The sequence below is a fragment of the Piliocolobus tephrosceles genome, chromosome 2, assembly GCF_002776525.5.
Source record: "Piliocolobus tephrosceles isolate RC106 chromosome 2, ASM277652v3, whole genome shotgun sequence".
Lineage (NCBI taxonomy): Eukaryota > Metazoa > Chordata > Mammalia > Primates > Cercopithecidae > Piliocolobus > Piliocolobus tephrosceles.
In genome coordinates, this window is record NC_045435.1 from 116,010,567 (window position 1) to 116,030,448 (window position 19,882).

General features: G+C 38.3%; 1 protein-coding gene across 3 annotated transcripts in view; it reads left to right on the top strand.

The window, feature by feature from the left end:
• The window catches only part of TNIK (TRAF2 and NCK interacting kinase), a 412,495-nt gene that overhangs the window by 241,694 nt on the left and 150,919 nt on the right, over nucleotides 1-19,882 (top strand). For all 3 annotated transcript variants that reach the window (XM_023213451.2, XM_023213452.2, XM_023213453.2), the window contains one exon: nucleotides 5,752-5,877. In XM_023213451.2, coding sequence (XP_023069219.1) covers nucleotides 5,752-5,877 — 126 coding nt within the window. The remainder of the gene's footprint in view (nucleotides 1-5,751; nucleotides 5,878-19,882) is intronic.

Here is a 19,882-nt window from a genome sequence, read left to right on the forward strand (position 1 = left end):
CCCAGTCCCCCATTGATGGGCACGAAGGTTGATTCCATGACTTTGCTATTGTGAATAGTGCTGCAGTGAACATGTGAGTGCAAGTATTTTTTTGGCAGAACAATTTGTTTTCTTTTGGATATATACCTAGTAATGGGTTTGCTGGGTTGAGTAAATCATTCTTGAATGAATTATTTTAACTTAGAATTAATATATACAGCAAATTCAGGTGCTGCCTGAGGAATGTCCTGGTAAAGTCCTGTCAATGCTACAATGAAGAGATAGGGACTTAGACAACTCATTGGACCACTCTGGGCCTGTTTCCTTAAATCTATTAGATGTAATAGATTTATTACATCTAATTATTTATTGCAATCTATTGTAATTATCTATTACAATCTAATTTATTACAATCTGTTAGATGTAACAGATTTAAGGAAACAGACCCAAAGGTGCGTAACTTGACCCTGAGATAATTTTAGGTGATTTACATGCTTAATTCTCATTTAATTTTAAATATATTTTAACATATAATAAACTGTGATTTAAAAAGCGGACCTCAAACTGTATGTTATACACCAACTTTGAACACACTGGAAAAATGCCAGCTTCTTAATTTGTGCTGCTAGGTTATCCTATTCATGTGCAGAGTGGCATTGATTGTGAAGATCCTACTAAAATTTCAAGGCATGCTCTTAACTATTTCAACTATTTATCTTAGAAAATGAAGATTTTTCTCCATCCTATAGAACTGAAAGAAAAATGAAAATTAATAAGATATTGGAGCTGATGTGTAGCTTTAAATTTCTTTCTAATTTTGTATTCACACTTCTTTGTTGTCACTGACTAATTGTATAAGTAGATATTGCATAGTTAAATAAATGTTTACGGATTTTAAAAATTTAGTTTTTGTCAGCTATATATTTGCATCCTGAAAAAAACTTATATTGCAGGTAGGGATTTCACTATTTCAAATTATTTTAGAAGCTTTTTTAAAACCACATTCTAGATCATAGTGATGATCCCTTCAAATTCTTGTAGCCTGTGGTCCTTTAACGATAAATTGTCTCCTACTTTTTGCCACATTCAGTCAATGCTGAAGGTGAGAATGACAGATAACACAAACACCTGCTTAATGGCAACAGCTGCTGTGAAAGCCGTGCAGATGAGCGGGAGCAGAGATGGTTCTAGCTAGTGTTCACCCATCTATGGGATGGTGTCATTTATGAATCTGTACACCTTATACTTCTCTCTAGACTTCATCCGGACCAGTCTCTTGGACTTGCTGTAGGAATTACATAGTTTTATTCCTGTGCCACAGATTGAGAGTTAAATGTTAGGCAGACTTTATTACAGAGCATATAACTAATAATACATTTTTTATTCCATTTTTAAATCCTAGCATATCATAGGTACTTAAAAAGTGTATTCCCCTGTGTAATCAATCTGCAACTTAAAATCCCTTCTTTATTCCTTGAAGTCAATCATAAGCAAATATTATTGTATGCTAACAAGCTCCTCTAATTGGAAGACCAAAGTCAGGGTTCTCTTCCACCCTGGCTTAAGATGCTCTTCAACTCTTCTGATTAACAGCTTTGGTTTTGGTCACCATGGATAACTGCCCTTTGTTTGACTAGTGGTTTTCTGTATCGAATTATGAATACTGGCTTTGGAGTCAGACAAATCTGGTCTTGAATCTGAGGTTTAATGTTTAAAATATGAGTGAACTTGGGAAAGTTACTTAACTTCTCTGAGACTCATTTTACTCATTTGTAAAATAGGATCCAGCTTCATAGCTGTTCTGAGTGCTCAGTAAGATAGTTCCTACATAGCTGCTGGTACACAGTAAACATGACATGAAGGTTTGGCTTTGGCTATATTTTATGACCACATGGTGATGTCATGTTGCCATCAGAGGTGGTCAGTGGCTTAAAAGCATTAACTGGAATTATCTATTTCCTTGGGTTTGAAAACTGCCTATCTTCCCATGGTTTCTCATCTTCTGGAAGGCCAAGCCCGGTTTCTCACATGGGGGCTGAAGGGTTCTCTGGCAAGCTGTAGGAGAGGGCCAGTCTCAAGGCACAAGTGCTTTTCGGGCCTCTGCTGCATCCCATTTGCTAATGTCCCCTTGACCAAAGCAAGTCATGTGGCCAAGCCCAGGTTCAAGGAGAAGAGAAATGGACTTCACCTCTTGATGCAGGTAGGACACATATCATGGCCATTTTCTTTTTCAGTCTACCACAAACACTAAGCAATAAGTAGATCCTGTGATCTTGAGAAATAATATTATCTTATTTATATTAATACTAAAGCTACATTTAAATAAGCACTTAATCATTTCTAAACCCTGAGAAGTGGCTTACGTAGGTATTCTTATTCCTATTTATAGCTGAAAATGACTGACATTAGGAGAGTTAAAATGCCATGGCTGAGGTTAACATAATGAATATGACTGGATTTGGAAGTCTTCTGATTTAAGTAATGCTTCTTCCTACAGTACCGGACTTGGCTTATTGAAGTTACTCTTTTAAATGTGTGATGATTTGGTACCACTACTTTATTTTTCATTATTGCCCAGTGGTCATTAGTTTATCAGAGGGCTTGATCCTTGTGCTTAATACTTAAGATTTAGAAATAGTACATTTACAAAGTAGAGGATATTCCTCCCTTAGAACTTTTTAGTTTAATTCTAGCCTCCTTTGCTCTCTTTGTGTTTTTGGAAAGCATTGTAACTCATCTCCCTTGATGGGTCATATCGTGAGAGGCTGAAGTCTTTGCAGCATGGTTAAATGAATTCTTGTCAGTAGTAAGGGTCTTCCTTCCTATTTCACTGAATACCTTACTGCCGTCTGTGCCCTAGACTAAAAATCTGGATAAACAGTAGCCCTGTAAGGCCTGCTAAATTGCATGCTCACTTAAAAGGTTGCATAAGATCAAGGATTTATATTGTAGAACTACCTAACCATGACTTACAGTGGTTCCATAAGTGTGTTTGGAAACAGTGCAATTTAAACCTAAAATTCAAGTGATTTACATTTTGGCCTTCCTGTCCTTTTATTTATTTATTTTTTGGTTACGCAGATTAGTAATAACATTTACTTCATAGTACACTTGATAACACACATCCTTTATCTAATTACCACAAAATGCTGGGACTTAAATATCTTTATCTCATTATAAATGAGAAAACTTAGGGTCCAAAAAGGTAGGTGACTTTCTTGGGGTCCTGCCGCCAGAAAGGAATGGTACTCAAACTCAACATGCACCCCATCTGCCCACCCTCATCTTTCTGATCCCAGACCCAGTACATATGCTGTCCTTATTGTCATATTGCCTCAGTTTACCTTTGAAAAATGATGGAGAATGACTGACTTTATTCTGACCTCCAGTACTATTTATTTTGGATTTAATTACATAGTTCTTCTGCTATTATTTAACTGTTCTATAAGCTCTTATTTTCTTAATGACATGGTGAGCTTTTTATAGGCAGTCCCCCGCTCCTCTCTCTTTCCCACATTACCCACTATCCTGCTAAGAACCCAGGAGGCAAGCGGTAAATACTTGTAGAAGCAGGCTGATTTCTCACTAAGAATGATTGATGCTAAGATTGACAGGCTGCAGTTGGAAAGTGATCCGTGTCTTTTATTACCTCACGTAGTTGCCTTTTTAATGGAAGCAGCTGTCGATGCTGTGCTGCCCACAGAAACCCTCAGGTCGTTTTTCTCCCTTTTTCTATTTAGGCTTCCCCAGAGTACATCTGCTCACATCCTACATTCATCCACAATTATTTGGCCCCATACAGCAAGTTTAAAATAGCTACTGTGCACCATAGTAAGACATTGGAGGTGCGCTGTAGGGGCCCTTCAACAAGTTGAAGGCCGGTGAAGGTCATTCTCTCCATGACCTGCAGTGAAGGCGTGGGGGATTTCTGATAGCTGCTGAGAAGAATAGGTGGTCAGCAGTGTGCCTTCCCCTGTCTCGCCCCTTGACTCCCTTCCCCGCTGTTCTGGCCACATGCTTCTCCTTAGCTCAGCATCCCAAGCATATATGCTATTTTGAGATTACCTAGTCTTCAGCTTAGTTAAGCCATGTGATATGTAACACGCTTTACTTCTCCTAGTAAGGAGGGGATTTGCAAATCCCCTTCGTTTTTTCCTAAAGCTTATTTTAGTAAGTAAGCATGGTCAGCAAATGTCAGCACTTCACTACTCTCCTTACTCTATTCTTACCTGTTCCTTCTGACATCAACTAATGCTGCTCTAGGCATTGGGCTCTTTGCAGTTATTTGTTCTTTTAGTTGCATTTATTCACAGGCACTTTGCTTGGTGCTAGGGATGTTGTAGAGAACAAAACAGGCAGGATTCCTGAGTTTACGGTTCTTACATACTGATAAGGAGAAAAGACCTTAATCAAATGATAAATGTGGGCGGCAATTCTGATAGGTGCTACAAAGGAAAAGATACATGGTGATTCATGGGGCTAGAACCAAATTGGGCAGATCAGGGAACTTTGCTGGGGAAGGAACTTTTGAACTGAGATCTGAAGATCTGGAGAGGACAGCTTACAATATATAGAGAAGAGAGTCGAATAATGGGGCAATCATGGGACATACCTCCATACCAATGTCAACAAATGCAGCAGGTATGTGAAGGAGTGTAGGGGCTATGACCAGATGCAGTGGGGAGACTTGACATTGCCTGAGAGAATTAAGGAAGAGATCCCTGGTGAATGTCGATTAAACTCAATCAGGAACGGTGAGTAGAAATTATGTGAAGAAGAGGCCGGGGAAAGAAGACAGCACATGAGAGACTGCAGGAAGTCCCAGTAATGCAGAGATACTGGAAGGAGGCAGTGCAGCGAGTGGAGGAGGGTACAGACAGGGGACACCATGGGTAGTTTTCCAGGTCATGGCAATGTCACATCTTACACACAGGGACAGTCATAGCTTACTGCTGCATCTAAAAAAATTATCCTGAGGTAGAAACTTTCTCCCCCAACCTCAACGATAAAACACACTTCTGCAGTCCAACCGATGTATAAACATCAAGAAAATAAAATTATGGGAGGTCACACCGTCTCCACCAGCACTGCCAGGACCTCTGCAAAGGGTCCGGGTTGGTGGATTCCAAATCAAAATTCACAATGAATGAAACCTGAATGTTAAGAAACTAACTCTGTAACAGAGTTGTCTCTTTTTACATCCTCAGCACCACCACCTTTCCCCCTTTCTTTCTAAGCTGAGTTTCCTGAAGGTGAGCTGGGTACTCCTGCTTTGAGAACTTCCTTAGATCTAGAGAACTTACCTTTGCTCCCTTTCCCATCTGACTTTCATTATCTTCAGTCAGGTACTTCAATGAAAGGAGCCTTCAAAGAAAATGAACCTAACAAAATTTAAATCTGAAAAGCCCATGGTTTTAATATATTTTACTTTCCTCAATCTTTCTTATACCAGATAGGATCAGTAATGGCTACTTGATGTACGTAGTTCCCAGAGGCCCACAGTGAATTTTATCTCAGTTGTCTTTCTACCTTGATCTCGTCTAGTTTTCCAAGAGACCATGCTATGCCTGTTTGTTGTAGAAACAGAAGACTCTCTTAGACAGCCAATGTGTTATGTTTTAGAATTGTTCTTTGCCCTCATATGTAATAATTATGCTTATTTGCCACCAAGGAAGAAAAACCTTAAGAAAGAACTTAGATGGTGTTGAAGAACAGAATCCTACTAACAACAATAGATTTTCATGACAGAATTTTTATATTGTTCTCATATAGGATGAAGAGGAAGAAATCAAACAAGAAATTAACATGTTGAAGAAATATTCTCATCACCGGAATATTGCTACATACTATGGTGCTTTTATCAAAAAGAACCCACCAGGCATGGATGACCAACTTTGGGTATGTAGTACTGTCCAAATTTGCTTTATTTACATGAAGAACAAACAGGGCCAAATGGTTCGTTTTTCTATCCTCATGACTAAATTTGATTAACTCCTTCTTTAACCCTTAGCCCCCATGATGTCCGTAACATATTGTTTTCAGGATTTTCTCCCATTTCCTTGAATGCCTATCTTTTCAGTATCTCTAAAAATTCCTTCTATCCCTTAATATGGACCATCCCCAAAGCCAATTGTTGAGTTATCTGTTTTTGTTTCTGTTTTTGTTTTTTTCACTAATTGACAAACTTTTATTGCGTTTTTATTTTAGGCACCATGTTATTTACAGTTTATGAATTGTATCATTTATTTTGCTTCTTTGAGTTAGGTATTATTATTTCCCTAATTTCTTGAATGATGAAACTAAGGTTTACAGAAAAAATGAGTAAACTGTTCCAACGTCTACATAGCTAGCAGGGATGGAGCTAGGATCTAACCAAGCTCTATGTGATTCTCTGTCTATCACTGAGGTGTGGGTGACTCTGAAACATAAACTTTAACTCCATAGGTAAAATAGCTAATATAGTGTCTGGTACCAAGTAGGGACTCTGCAAAGGTTATTTTCCTTTCATGTTTCCCCTAGTCCACTTAGCTATGTGCCGCAGTCCTTTATCTTTGACAGTCTAAGAGGCAGCTCTAATTGGCTGTCCCACCAACGAGTTTACTGTGTTTGATACCAAACCCTATCGCTGCTCTGCCAAGACCAGACTGTCTTTTTCTCACCTTCCTGGTTTCTGTCCTTGGAACTTCTATTCACTTAGTCCTTCAGCAAGATTATAATGCTGTATTGGTTTGGCCTTCCCTTGCCAATTTTATTATCACCTCCCTAGTATGGCCCATTCAGTGGAAGCCTGGACTTTACAGTGGCCTCCTCTGTGTTGATCTACTTTTCTTTCACCTTCTTCTTCCCTCTAGTATGGGCCCATTCAGTGTATGGGCCCATTCAGTGGAAGCCTGGACTTTACAGTGGCCTCCTCTGTGTTGATCTACTTTTCTTTCACTCTTTCTTCTTCCCTCTACCTTCCATCCTTCCGTCCCTCCTTCCCCTCTTCCTCTCTCTCAATTTCTGTTCATCCCACATGTCGTTGTTATATTAATATTTCTAAAAATACCTTTTTAACCCCTTACCGTCTTGCTCATTTTCCAGAAGTTTTGTATGTGCCTAACACAAAAAATTTACTGAATTAGCAAGAACCTACTGTATGCCAAATACTGTGCTGAGCTGTGTGGATCCGGTAATGGCTATTTCATGGAGAATTCCCAAAGTACTCAGCCTTGGGTAGAAGTAACTATTTTATTGCATCAGACATTTCCAGTGCAGTGAAGAAGACAGAATATAGACAGTGAATACGATCACTGACCAAAAAAGATATAAAAATGTTAGCTCATAAAACTAACAAGATTTTCATGGCATTTAATATGAATACTCAATCTTTGGAAATGAACCATTGGAATTATTTTTTTCCATGAGACTCATCTCCAAATTTAAAAGAAAAATTATTTGGGGGTAAACACATTTTATATAGTTTATGTGATTCTAAAAAAGTTATAGTAGATTTTCATTGAGGCCTCTAAATGTATAATAGATATAAATATGAATATTAAACATACAAAAGCAGTGGGAGAAAATAAATGTGACTGTGTAGTACTAAAGAGAGATATATGACAACAAAGGGATACACCATAAAATAGAATTTTGATGGACTTGACTATATACATATTTTAAATGTCTTCTTAACAAAAAACATAAAGTAAAAATGCAAATAACTGAGTAAAAATATTCATTTTATATATAATGAGCAAAGAATTTAGTAGCCGTCAGAGATGAAGCATTTTTATAAATCAATAGGAAAAACATGAAATTACTAATAGCAAGATTAAGGAAAATGTTATAACCAAAAAAGTAAGCAATATAAATTATCAATAAAGGTGTTATTAAAAGGCTATTCTTACTAACAATGTAAATCCACAAGAAAACAACAGATACCATTTCTTGCCTAGTAGATTGGCAAAGATTTTTTTTTAATTATAATGCCCGGGATGGACACTCATACCCACTGCTCGTGGAATGAACACTGGTCCAACGTATTAACTCAAGGGCAATTGGCACACACACACACACACACACACCCCTTCCAAAGCCAGCACCTTACTTTTGACTCCATATTTTCACAGGCAGGAATGTGTCCTAAATAAAGTCACTTATTTAGGTAACTACATATAAAGATATATGTAGAAGTTAACCAATAGGGAGTCACTTAAGGGAGAGTGCAGACAATTAAAATGATGGAGCTCCACATTTCTAAATGGAGAAGTATTAACAATTGTAGTAGGGGCTGGGCACAGTGGCTCATGCCTATAATCCCAGCACTTTGGGAGGCCAAGACGGATGGATCACTTGAGGTCAGGAGTTTGAGACCAGCCTGACCAACATGGTGAAACCCTGTCTCTACTGAAAATACAAAAAAATTAGTGGGGTGTGGTGGTGGGTGCCTGTAATTCCAGCTACTCTAGAGGCTGAGGCAGGAGAATTGCTTGAACTCAGGAGGCGGAGGTGGCAGTAAGCTGAGATAGCGTCACTGCACTCCAGCCTGTGTGACAGAGCGAGACTCTGTCTCACACACACACACACACACAAATAATAAAATAAAATAAAATAGGACTTTGTAAAGCCTTTTGAAGAAGTTATAATTAGATATAGTTTGTTTTCATTTTTGTGGAAAAAATACACATGTAGTGACATGGTGGGGATATCTGATATAATGTATACTAATTGTGTTGAAAATATTTATTTTGAGGTAGTAATTTCAGTAATTTTATTTTAAAAACATTTTTATTTTTTGCGCCTGCGTTTTTTTTTTTTTTTTTTTTTCCCCCTAATCTTTCTGTTTAGTACATTTTCTTTTAGAGACAGGGTCTTGCTCTCTCCTTCCGGCTGGAGTGCGGTGGCACAGTCAGAGCTCACTGTAGCCTTAAATACCGTAGCTCAAGCAATCCTGCTGCCTCAGCCTTCTGAGTAGCTCGGACTACAAGTGCATGCCACTATGCCCAGCTAATTTATTTATGTTTTGTCTCACTTTCTTGCCCAGGCTGGTCTCAAACTCGCAGTCTCAAGCGATTCTCCTGCCTTGGCCTCTCAAAGTGCTGGGATTACAGGTGCAAGCCACTGTACCTGACCTGAAATTTCTCTTAAGTTCAGCATCTGAACCCTTTCTGCTGCTTCTTTTGTTATTGCTACCACTGGGAGGTCCTTGCTCCTTATAAAAAACTGTCTGCTCTCTGAGGGCAAGGATTGTGTCTTTTGCCTTCCTCTGCAGCATTTGGAAGGCACTGGGTAATATGCTGACAAAATCATTGGTTAATGAATGAAAATTATATTGTTAGAACAAAACCTGGTTGCAACAGGTACTTTTGAGAGCTCAGTTTCCCTGAGGCCTGCAGATATGATGGCCTGCAGCATATGATGAGGTGGCGTGAGTTAAGATTTCTTTGTGTTTCCAAAGGACTTCTAAGTTGTCAACAATTTAGCATTTTAGCAATGACCCTGAATTGCCAGAAGCTGCAGCAGATGACGCGTAGAGAATGATAGCTATTATCCCGCCAGTTCATTATGAGCACCCTGGAAGTCCCCCTTGTGCTCCCTCTCAATCACTGCCACCCCAAGGAAAACTGGTATCCTGACTTTATTCTCCCAGTTGTATTAAGATATAATCAACAAATAAAAATTGTAATTTGGCTGGGCATGGTGGCTCATGTCTATTATCCCAGTACTGTGGGAGAGCAAGGCTGGGAGAATTGCTTGAGCCCAAGAGTCTGAGACTAGCCTGGGCAACATAATGAAACCTCATCTCTACCAAAAAAATTAAAATTAAAAAAAAGAGAAAGAAAAATAATTTGTATATTGTTGGTGAGGATGTAGAGAGAAGGGGACCCTTGTATACTGTTGGTGGAAATGTAAGTTGGTATAGTCATATGGAAAATACTATAGAGATTTCTGAATAAATTGGAAATAGAACTACCTTATGATCCAGAAACCCCACTTCTGGGTATATTTCCGAAGGAAATAAAATCAGTATCTCAAAGAGGCATCTGAGCTCCTGTGTTCATTGCAGCATTATTCATGATAGCCAAGGAATGATAGCTATTTTATAGTTGTCTGTAAAAAGGTGTTTTCTTTGGTCAGGGCTATGGTTCTCAATTTTAAAAAAGCATTAATATAGCTTTAGAACCATCTCCCAGCTTATCACCTGAGCTGGAACAGCTATTTCTAGATAAGCCACACCTAACTATTAATTTCCTTCATTTTGTGAGATGGGCCAGATAGGATAGTTGGTTTTCATGTTAAGTTGAATTATTAAAATTGGGGTAGTTGGGGTGTTTATTTACAACTCGTTGATTGAGGGAAGGAGAGGGGTGGTCAATAGGGCTTGACTCTTTTTCACTTTTTTCCAGATCCTGAGATGTTTTAAGCTGGAAGGAGAATTAGTCATGATAGACTTTGCTGGGTCCAGTGAAGTTAATTGACTTTCCCCGGGCCTCAAAACTCATTAGTGGATGATGCAGGACCAGACTGCAGACATCCTAAAACATAACACTTTAGCTTGGTCGGAAGTTCTGTGAAAGCACCCTGGAAGTTTTTGTTAAAAATTGAGCAAAATCTTCAGTCCATTTTCAGATAGGTACCTGGAGAAAGCAGCACACCTGCTGGCATCTGCATGGTGTTAATGGAAGGTATTGTACTCTGGAAATGAGTCACTTCCCACTAGTTCTCACCCTGACCAATTGCTCTTCTCATGGAGATGGCTGTTGTTGCTGGGAACCAAGAGCCTGATGTATATGTGTTCATTTATTTATTCCCCAGTCATTCATTCATTCTTCCATATATATATATGATATATATATGAACATATATATCTCCATATATTCATTTATTCATCTGTATATACATATATATGTATATGTGTGTATATATATCATATCATATCATCATATATATACATGGCTAGTATATATACATATATATACTGGCTAGGCACAAGGCAGTCTTCCAAACACTCAGGATATAACAGTGAACAAAATTTATGAAAGTCCTTATTTTAATGCAGCTTACATTCTTGCTGTAGATTACAAACAATAAACATAATAAATAAGACAATTACAGAAGATGCTGGAAACTGGTAAGTGCCTGGTAGAGTATTAATGGGGAATGCAGGTAAGTGTTGCAATGTGTTATGGACTAAACATTTGTGTGTCCCCAAAATTCATATATTGAAATCCTAACCTTCAAAGTGATGGTATTAGGAGGTGAGGCCTTTGGGAGGTGATCAGTGATGAGGGTGGAGCCCTTATAAATGGGATTAGTACCCTCATAAAAAGAACCCCCAGAGCTCCCTTGCTATCTTTCTGAGAAATTAACAGTCTGCAACCTGGGGCCAGCTCATGCAGGGCTTTGCAGGCCATTGGAAAGACCTTGGCTTTTACTCTGCATTCGGTGGGAGAGCCATGGAAGGTTTTGAAGGTAGAGTGAGGGGGATGGGATCTGACTCACATACTGAAGGGATCACTTCATTTGCTGGGTTGCGAATAGACCAGATGGGTCCAGGAGAGAAACAGAAAACCAGTTAAGGAACTGTTTTAGTAAGTGAATCTCCTTCCTGAACTTGACGAAGGGGGATCTGTAAGTAGTGAGCACTTCCAAACTGGACCCCATGGGGATGGATTCTGCCATCACATTCGGCTTACCCCACTTCAGTTCAATGCAATTAACTGCAGGTGACAAAATGTGGAAGTTACAGCTCCTACATTTTGCCAAGTTTGAAGGACAGGGCCTAGCACTTGTCAGACTTGTGTCTATGCAGAGGGCTGCTCTGACCATCCCCTCTAGCAATCGTCCAGTAGCTTCTTTGTTGCCGAAGATGAAGATAAAAGCTATGGAAGGCCTCATGAGGGCAAGAGCATCATTTCTTTTCCTAGTTGCTCTATGTGGTGACAAATCAAGAAACCATTAGGAAGAGGAAAGACAGAAACATAATAGTTAGGAAATTAATATCAGATTACAATATTGGTGGGAACACGGTCATGGAATATAACAGTACATACTTATTCCCAGGCCTCTGACTCTCTAAATTTGGGGCATTCTGTGTTAATAAGAACAATGGTAGGGAATATTTATCACCTGCTTACCATGTGCCAAGTACTATGCTTGTTTACTTTGTCATGTTATCTTATTAGATCTTTGCAGTCATTCTGCATATTAAGTATCCCTACTCTGCAGATGGAGGAAACTAGGCTCAGAGAGTCCAGAAGTTTATCCAAGGTCTTATAGCAAGTCCATGACGAAGCCGGCGTGCTAGCTAACCCCAAGCTGTCTGATTCCAGAATCAAGCCCTTAAACCTTACACTTGTCTCCTTCGGTCATGAAAAATAGTTCTGATATCAGAAGCTGATATTCTAAATAGGATTGAAGATTTATGTTTAAATTTAGTTTGACCTCACCTTTAATCTGTACTCCTCTGTTTACCCAATATTCAAAGAGGATAGTAAGGCCTGTTAGCTACTAATAAGAGTGCTGTAAACTCTAAGAAATACATTTTGAAAAGTGCATTAGGCGCTTTGGGAATGTTTTATCAAATAATTGCAAAGGTCATAGATAGTTGACTCTTTGGACTAGTGGCATTTTGTTAGGATTACGTTTATATAAAAATATTATGAATTATATAGAGGCACGGCCTAAAGCAACTAAAAGCAACACTTTCTAACATTTATTCCCTGTATTCAGACTACAAGAAATATTCCCCAGATATTTATTTTGCTGTGTCTGGAAGACAGGTTTGCATATATCCCACTAGCCAATATATGTCCTGTTTCGGGTGTCTGATTGAATTATAATCTGTAAGAATCCTATCAGTCTTGTTGTAGAGATAAACTCTTGTTTAGCACTAGCTCTTTGTGGAAATACAACTACTTCAGATAATGGCCAAGTAATTCTCCTTTATCAACTGCTCAGGGTCTGATCCGGAAATCAAAAAAGGGAGCCCTTTCAATAAAGATTCTGATCTCTCGGAAACAAGGCAAGCTCTGACACACAACATCTCATTCTGCTGCCTATCAGTGATGAGAGGCTCTCCATTTTGCTGCATGCCATTCAGACACTGGGAGGGAGGGAGAAATACTGTTTAGTAAATGAACTAATTTCTCAAAAATTACACTGTGAACTCACACATATTTTGCTGTCTTTTTTGATACCACCATAATACAGGGCTAGAATATCTTGTAACAGGAAATAAATCTGTAATCATCTTCTGAAGTGTAGGGTGGTCAAGTAGGATAGCAGATTTTTGCCCTGTAATGGCTCAATAAACTTCATCAAGTTTTAACACTGTACACTTGCAGAGCCAAGAGTTAAGAAATGATATCATGTACATTTTAAGGAGAAAGATTCTAACAGCCTGGGAATCTGGAGACCCAGAGTCAAACCTCAGCAGAACCAGAGTGTCTGGCATTTGGGTTCTACTTTATAAAAATGATAATGTTATACTAGTTCTTAGTTGGCAAACTGGCAGCCTGGAGGCTAAATGCTGCCATGATAAATATGTTGAGTTTGGTTCACATAAGGTGGTGGTGGTTTAATTATGCCAACATTAGAAAAACTGAGCAATTTCACAGAAAAGTCTGGATTCCTGGAAAAGTTTTGAAAAATCAAATAATCTAGAAATATTGGGCCTGAAATTTCAAATAGTAGCAATATTTTAGAGCAGTGTATCAGCTGTTTAGAGGGCACATATAATTCTAATTTGCACCAGAGGCCCCAACATCCTCTGTTGTCTTCCATACATACTAAATTTCATGTATTCACATTACTTGCCCAGCCCCTGTGTGAGATCATCTCAGAATGAGATACTGGGATGAACTAAGAAACAAACTCATTCAGCTACCCATGAAAGGTCCTTGCACTTGTCAGAGTCGTGTCTATGCAGAGGGCTGCTCTGACCATCCCCTCTAGCAATTGTCCAGTAGCTTCTTTGTTACCGAAGATGAAGATAAAAGCTATGGAAGCCCTCATGAGGCAAGAGCATCATTTCCTTTTTTAGACTCTGCATCGATGTTGGCCACAACTCCTAAACGTAATTCTGCAGTATTTTGGATTTACATTGCTATGGCATCTTGGCTTGGTAAAAATAATGCCCACTTCAATTTTGATTGTTTTAACATTTAAATGTTAGGTACTACAGATAATACCATTAAAAATTTAACCACTCTTGTGTGACCTGGAGGTTGTAGGAAAAAAAAAAAATTAGCCACTCATAGCTGAATCTTTTGAATGGTAAGAATTTATCTTTTGTTAGTGCTGTGTATCAGAAATGAGAGTTTTGAAACTTGTTTTGATTAGTGTTTGTTACTTTTATAAGTAAATAACTCCTTTCCTTCATATACAGAACCTAGGTCACTTGTCTGGAGGAGTTACTTAGTCTTGTTATTTGTGAGCAGAAATTTTTAAAAGGTTGAATTTGGCAGATATATATATATGCCTAACATGGTAAGAGGAATGATTGTAAACAGTCTCCCAGTTTCAGAGCTGCCACGTTGCAAGACCTATAGAGACACAAGATAAGTTACGTAGATAGAAACAGATCTGAAGCTACACGTAAATTAATACTTTGCAACTAGTGTGAATTGAACTTTAATAGAGCCGTTTCATGAAATAATGGGTGATTCTTTGATAAGAATGTGCAATTGATCTCTTCTTTTGTCCCAAAGAATTTCATTTGAACTTTGTTTAAACTTCTTTTCATCTAAGCGAAAGGAAGACTTGATATGTACTCAAAGTTATTTTGCTAATGGTCCATATAACCCTTTTGATTCCTTTTTTTAGATGACTTTTGAGCCAAAGTCTATGTTCCTATTTATGTTGTGTTTCTCAAAATCCTCAACAATCAAGATGATTAGTCCTAAATGCTCTAAAGCTAGCAATTTCTTTTCTTTTTCTATTTTCAACCTATCTGAAAACTGGCTCACCATTCCTCATCCCACATTCTTCTATTTGGGTGAAACATTCTGAGATGCGGAGTTGCAAATTTCTTCAACCTTAAAGTTAGCTTCTATGATTGGATCTTTGGACAAAATTGACATGTAGTGACTTATTCCTACAAAATATATATATATATGTCTATATATGCAGAAAACTTTACATGCATACTGTGAAATTTGACTCCAGACACCAAATACAAGATGCAGCTAATGTCCATAACATTTCCTTGAATGCTGTCGTTCTGACTCTGGGTTGTCTGTCTCTTTAGACATAGGCACTTGATCATTTGTAGTGGGCCTGTCCTTTGGGCAGACTTGCTGTTGCTAAAAATACTAGTTGGCTCAGTATATTGAAACTGTCTCTGCCATGTTCAAGGTATAGAGTTGTTCACTATCCAGAAGCTTTATTACAAAGTGTAGGACACTTCCCATCCTTGGAACTCATCTTTTTATCTTTGGAAGTCTTAAAATTTATAGTTCAAGCATTCTCTTTCCCAGTCTAAAAATATAATTCAGAAGCCAAGAGTTTATATACTCACACACACACACACACACCCCGTACATGCTAGTTTAAAAATGAATGTAAAGGGCCATTGAAGTTGCTTTTTAAAATTTGAAATTCCCAGGCTTTACTTTACTTCAATTGATTGAAATGATACATGTATTCATATGTATACCTACCAATTTTTATATTTTGTATTTCTATACACACATTTTATATTTTGAGACTTAAACTACCTTTTGCATATAAAGCAGCCTTCTGTGCCACAGTTACCGAGTTTGGACTTTGTTTCCACTATCATAAATCATGCAGATGAGATCTGTGGTTATTTTCAGCCACACATGATGAAAATACTCTGTGCCTCATTGATGTTTCTGGGTTAAGTCTTTGCAGAATTGTGTTCTTGGAAGTTTATTCTTCCTATTATTTATTTTTATTTATATTTATTTGTTTATTTATTTTGAGACAGAGTTTCACTCTTGTTGCCCAGGCTGGAGTGCAATGGCGTGATCTTGGCTCACCGCAACCTTTGCTGCCTGGGTTCAAGCAACTCCTGCCTCAGCCTCCCGAGTAGCTGGGATTACAGGCATGTACCACCACACCTGGCTAATTTTGTATTTTTAGTAGAGATGGGGTTTCTCCATGTTGGTCAGGCTGGTCTCGAACTCCCGACCTCAGGTGATCCACCCGCCTTCGCCTCCCAAAGTGCTGGGATCATAGGCGTGAGCCACCCTGCCTGGCCCCTATTATTTTCTTAAGGTGCGCTTTAAGCTGCTTGGTGCAAACTCTTCTCACTTTAGGAAGACCTTCATCTTCCTGCTTGCACCTCTTCCTGCCCCCTGCCTCCAACCCCTCCTTTTACTGTAAAAGAGAAGGGATGTGTTAGCAGTCATTTATTCTTGTGGGTGACTGACTAGTGACATTTGGGAGGAATTAGTTCCTGTCAGGGTATACTGGGTAAGAATCTGCAGTTGTAAAATAACATTGTAAGACTTCGTTTCTCATTACAGGAACTTAAAACCAATAAACTAGCAAGGGAGTGAATACTTTAGAGACCCCAGGAATCATCCAAACCTTTGACTGCCTTTGAGAGTAAATCTTTTAAAATTCTTTCAGAGGTTATTAGGGCTAGAAAGGGAAGTTTAGAAGTGACCACACCTGGTGATTCCATGCTAAAGGCCCCCTGTCTCTTGTGAAGAGATAACCTCATTGCTGACTCAGTATTCTGAAATGTCTTCTGGAATCAGCTGAGGCTGAAGACCCTTTAAATATTGTCCTGGAGAGGGGAGAAGCACAGGAAGGCATACTGAGTAACCCCAACCAGCCTCTACGAGAAAACATCCTACTTGTCAGAAACACGACTAACAAAAACTGCTGAGAATGAACCATGCAAATTGTGATGTGTCAGAACTCTTTGGCTTTTAAAAATTAACCTTTGTTATTTAGATAGTAATAACTACCCATGTCTAAATAATCCAAGCAATTCTTTCTCTAATAAGTTGGTTGCTCCACACTGTGCTTTTTATGGACACCTCTTCCAGGTTCAGGCCAAGTCCCCATCCTGCCCCCAACCACCTTCAACTTGACCTTCATTCTTTCTTCTCAAGTGGTATGCATGTTTATTTAAGTTTCTGACCCAGTTATATATTTACGTGGTGTTGAGTGAACATTTCAAGTGTAAGATTCCTTTAAAATTCCCCCACCCCCATCACTACTGCCTTCCGAATAAAAAGATCCATTGCCCTGGAATGCACCACTGTGTCTTCTTGCTGTATGGCACAAACTTAAAAAAAAGACATGTGTCCCTGGTGCCCTTTCATTAATAGAGGTTTTAGAAAAATGTGCCCAGTGCCTTTTGCAAACATCTTTCAGACCTGTCTCTTCACCATCCAAGTGAAGTGGACATTAGGGAGGTATTGATGCTATCTTCCATGTCAGAAACACTTTCTTTTTACATTTTTATAAATGCAAATTAGACCAAAGAATAGAAACATCATAAATACATCTTGAGATTTTTGGCTGCTAGGAGCTTTATATCCATAGACACAATTAATGTTCACATCAAACCTGTAAGGTCGATGCTTTTATTTTGTATTTTATCAGAGTGGTAGTGATGGGGAGAGAGAGAGTGCTAAGCTCAGGGTGGTTGGGGAACATACCCAAGGACACATAACTAGTAATTGAGGGAGCAACGTGCTTTCACCGTGCTCAAGTTACTTAATGAGTGTAGACTATGGATAAAGGGCAGACTGTAACTAAGGTCTATTTCCAAATACAGAAAAAGGAAGTTAGTTGAAAAAGAATTAATGAAGCATTTGTAAATCACTTCATCCAGTGCATGGCATATGGTAAATTCTCAGTAAATGTTAGAAAATATTATTATCCCAGTATGAACTCTTTTGAGAACTTTCTTTCACGGAGAATGTTAATGACCCATTATTTCTTACTTGTGAGATGTGAAGTTATTGACTTATCACTGCTGAGCTTGGCATGTTGAGCTCTGTTTCTGTTTATTAATGTGATGAGGTTACTTATGGGGAGGGAGGGTCCCTGCTGTGCAGTGGCAGTAATTATCAGCGTTGCTGTGTGGCTGTAGGAACCGATTGCTAGCAAGTGCTGTTTTTTTTTCTTTTTTTTGTTTTTTAATTCCATTATATAATTTAACAATCATTTTGTTCCATAGTGAGATGAAAGGAATTTAGCAGCCTTCAGCTGGAGCTGAATGGAAAAGCAAATTATAGAAATCACTGACAGTAGTGCCTGGCTAGAGTAGGATTATTTCCTACTGAATATTTGAAAGTATTTTGTCCAATCTAATTTTGAAAGACTCGAGTCACTGGGCTTCCATTGCTTTCCTTGGGAGCTATAATTACATGGCCTAATAGAGCTCAGTGGTGGGACATTTTCTCCAGCTGACACAGGAGCAATGGATGTATTCACAGGAGGCCTGGTCAATGTACTTTTCAAAATGGGATTTAGAGAAGGGACACAAACATGTTTTGCTAACTCAGGAAAATATTCATTTCCTGCTACCAAAAGATGTTTCTTTGGTCCATCCTGCTGGCATTGAACCCTGATTTGCTGCATAATGGGACTTTCTTTAACTTTGTATCGTGGAGAATCCTAAACATACACAAAAATAGGCAGAACAGTGTAATGAACACCTATGTGCCCAAAACTAGCCCCACCAGCCTTTAACCAGTGGCCAATTCCACCCGTCCGCATGCCCATCTACATTGCCCCTTCTAGTTATTTTGAAATAAAACTTGTATCATTTTTTAAAATTCTGATAACATAAACATAACATAAAATTTACCTAAATTTTAACTGCTTTAGAATGTGTAACTCATTATGATTAAATATAGTCACAATGTTACGCAATCATCATGAGTGCCTAGTGCCAGAACATTTCCATCACCCCAAAAGGAGACTGTGTACCCATTAAGTAGTCATTCCTGTTACCCCTACCCCCAGTCCCTGGCATCCACTAGTCTGCTTCTGTCTCTATGGATTGCCTATTTTGGATATTTCATAGAAATGGAACCATACAATATATGGCCTTTTTGTCTGGCTTCTCTTTCACTTAGCATAATGATTTCGTGATTCATCCACATATTCATCATCAGTATTTCATTCCGTTCCGTGGCTGAATAATATTTTGTTGTACAGATATCCCACATTTTGTTTATCTCTTCTTCTGTTGATGGACATTTTGGTTATTTCTGCTTTTTATCTATTGTGAATGGTGCTACTTTGAACATTCATGTACAAGTTTTTGTTTGAACACTTGTTTTCAGTTCTTTTGAGTATACATCTAGAAGTGGAATTGCTGAATCATGTGTCAACTCTATGTGTAACTTATTGAGGAACCCATTAACTGTTCACCACAGTGACCGTGTACCATTTTACATTACCATTAGCAATGTATAGAGGTTCCAGTTTCTCCACATCCTCACCAATACTTGTGATTTTCTGCCTTTTTTTCTTCTTAAATTAATATCCATCCTAGTAGATTTAAAGTGATATCTCATTGTGGTTTTGGTATTTTCCTAATGACTAATGACATCAAGCATCTCTACATGTCATTGTTAGCCATTTGTATGTCTTCTTTGGAGGAATGTCTATTCAAGTCCTTTTCCCATTTTTAAATTGGGTTGCTTGTCTTTTTATTATTGAGTTGTAAGAGTTCCTTATATATTCTGGATAGTAGACCTTTATCAGATATGTGATTTGCAAATACTTTTCCCATTCTGTGGGCTGTCTTTTCACTGTCTTGATAGTGTTCTTTCATTCATAAATGTTTATAATTTTGATAAAATTAATTTTTTCTTTTTCTTTTTAAATTTTGGTGCTTGTGCATTTGTTGTCATATCTAAGAAGCCATTGCTAAATCTAAGGTCAAGGAGAGTTACCACTATGATTTCTCCTGAAAGTTTTA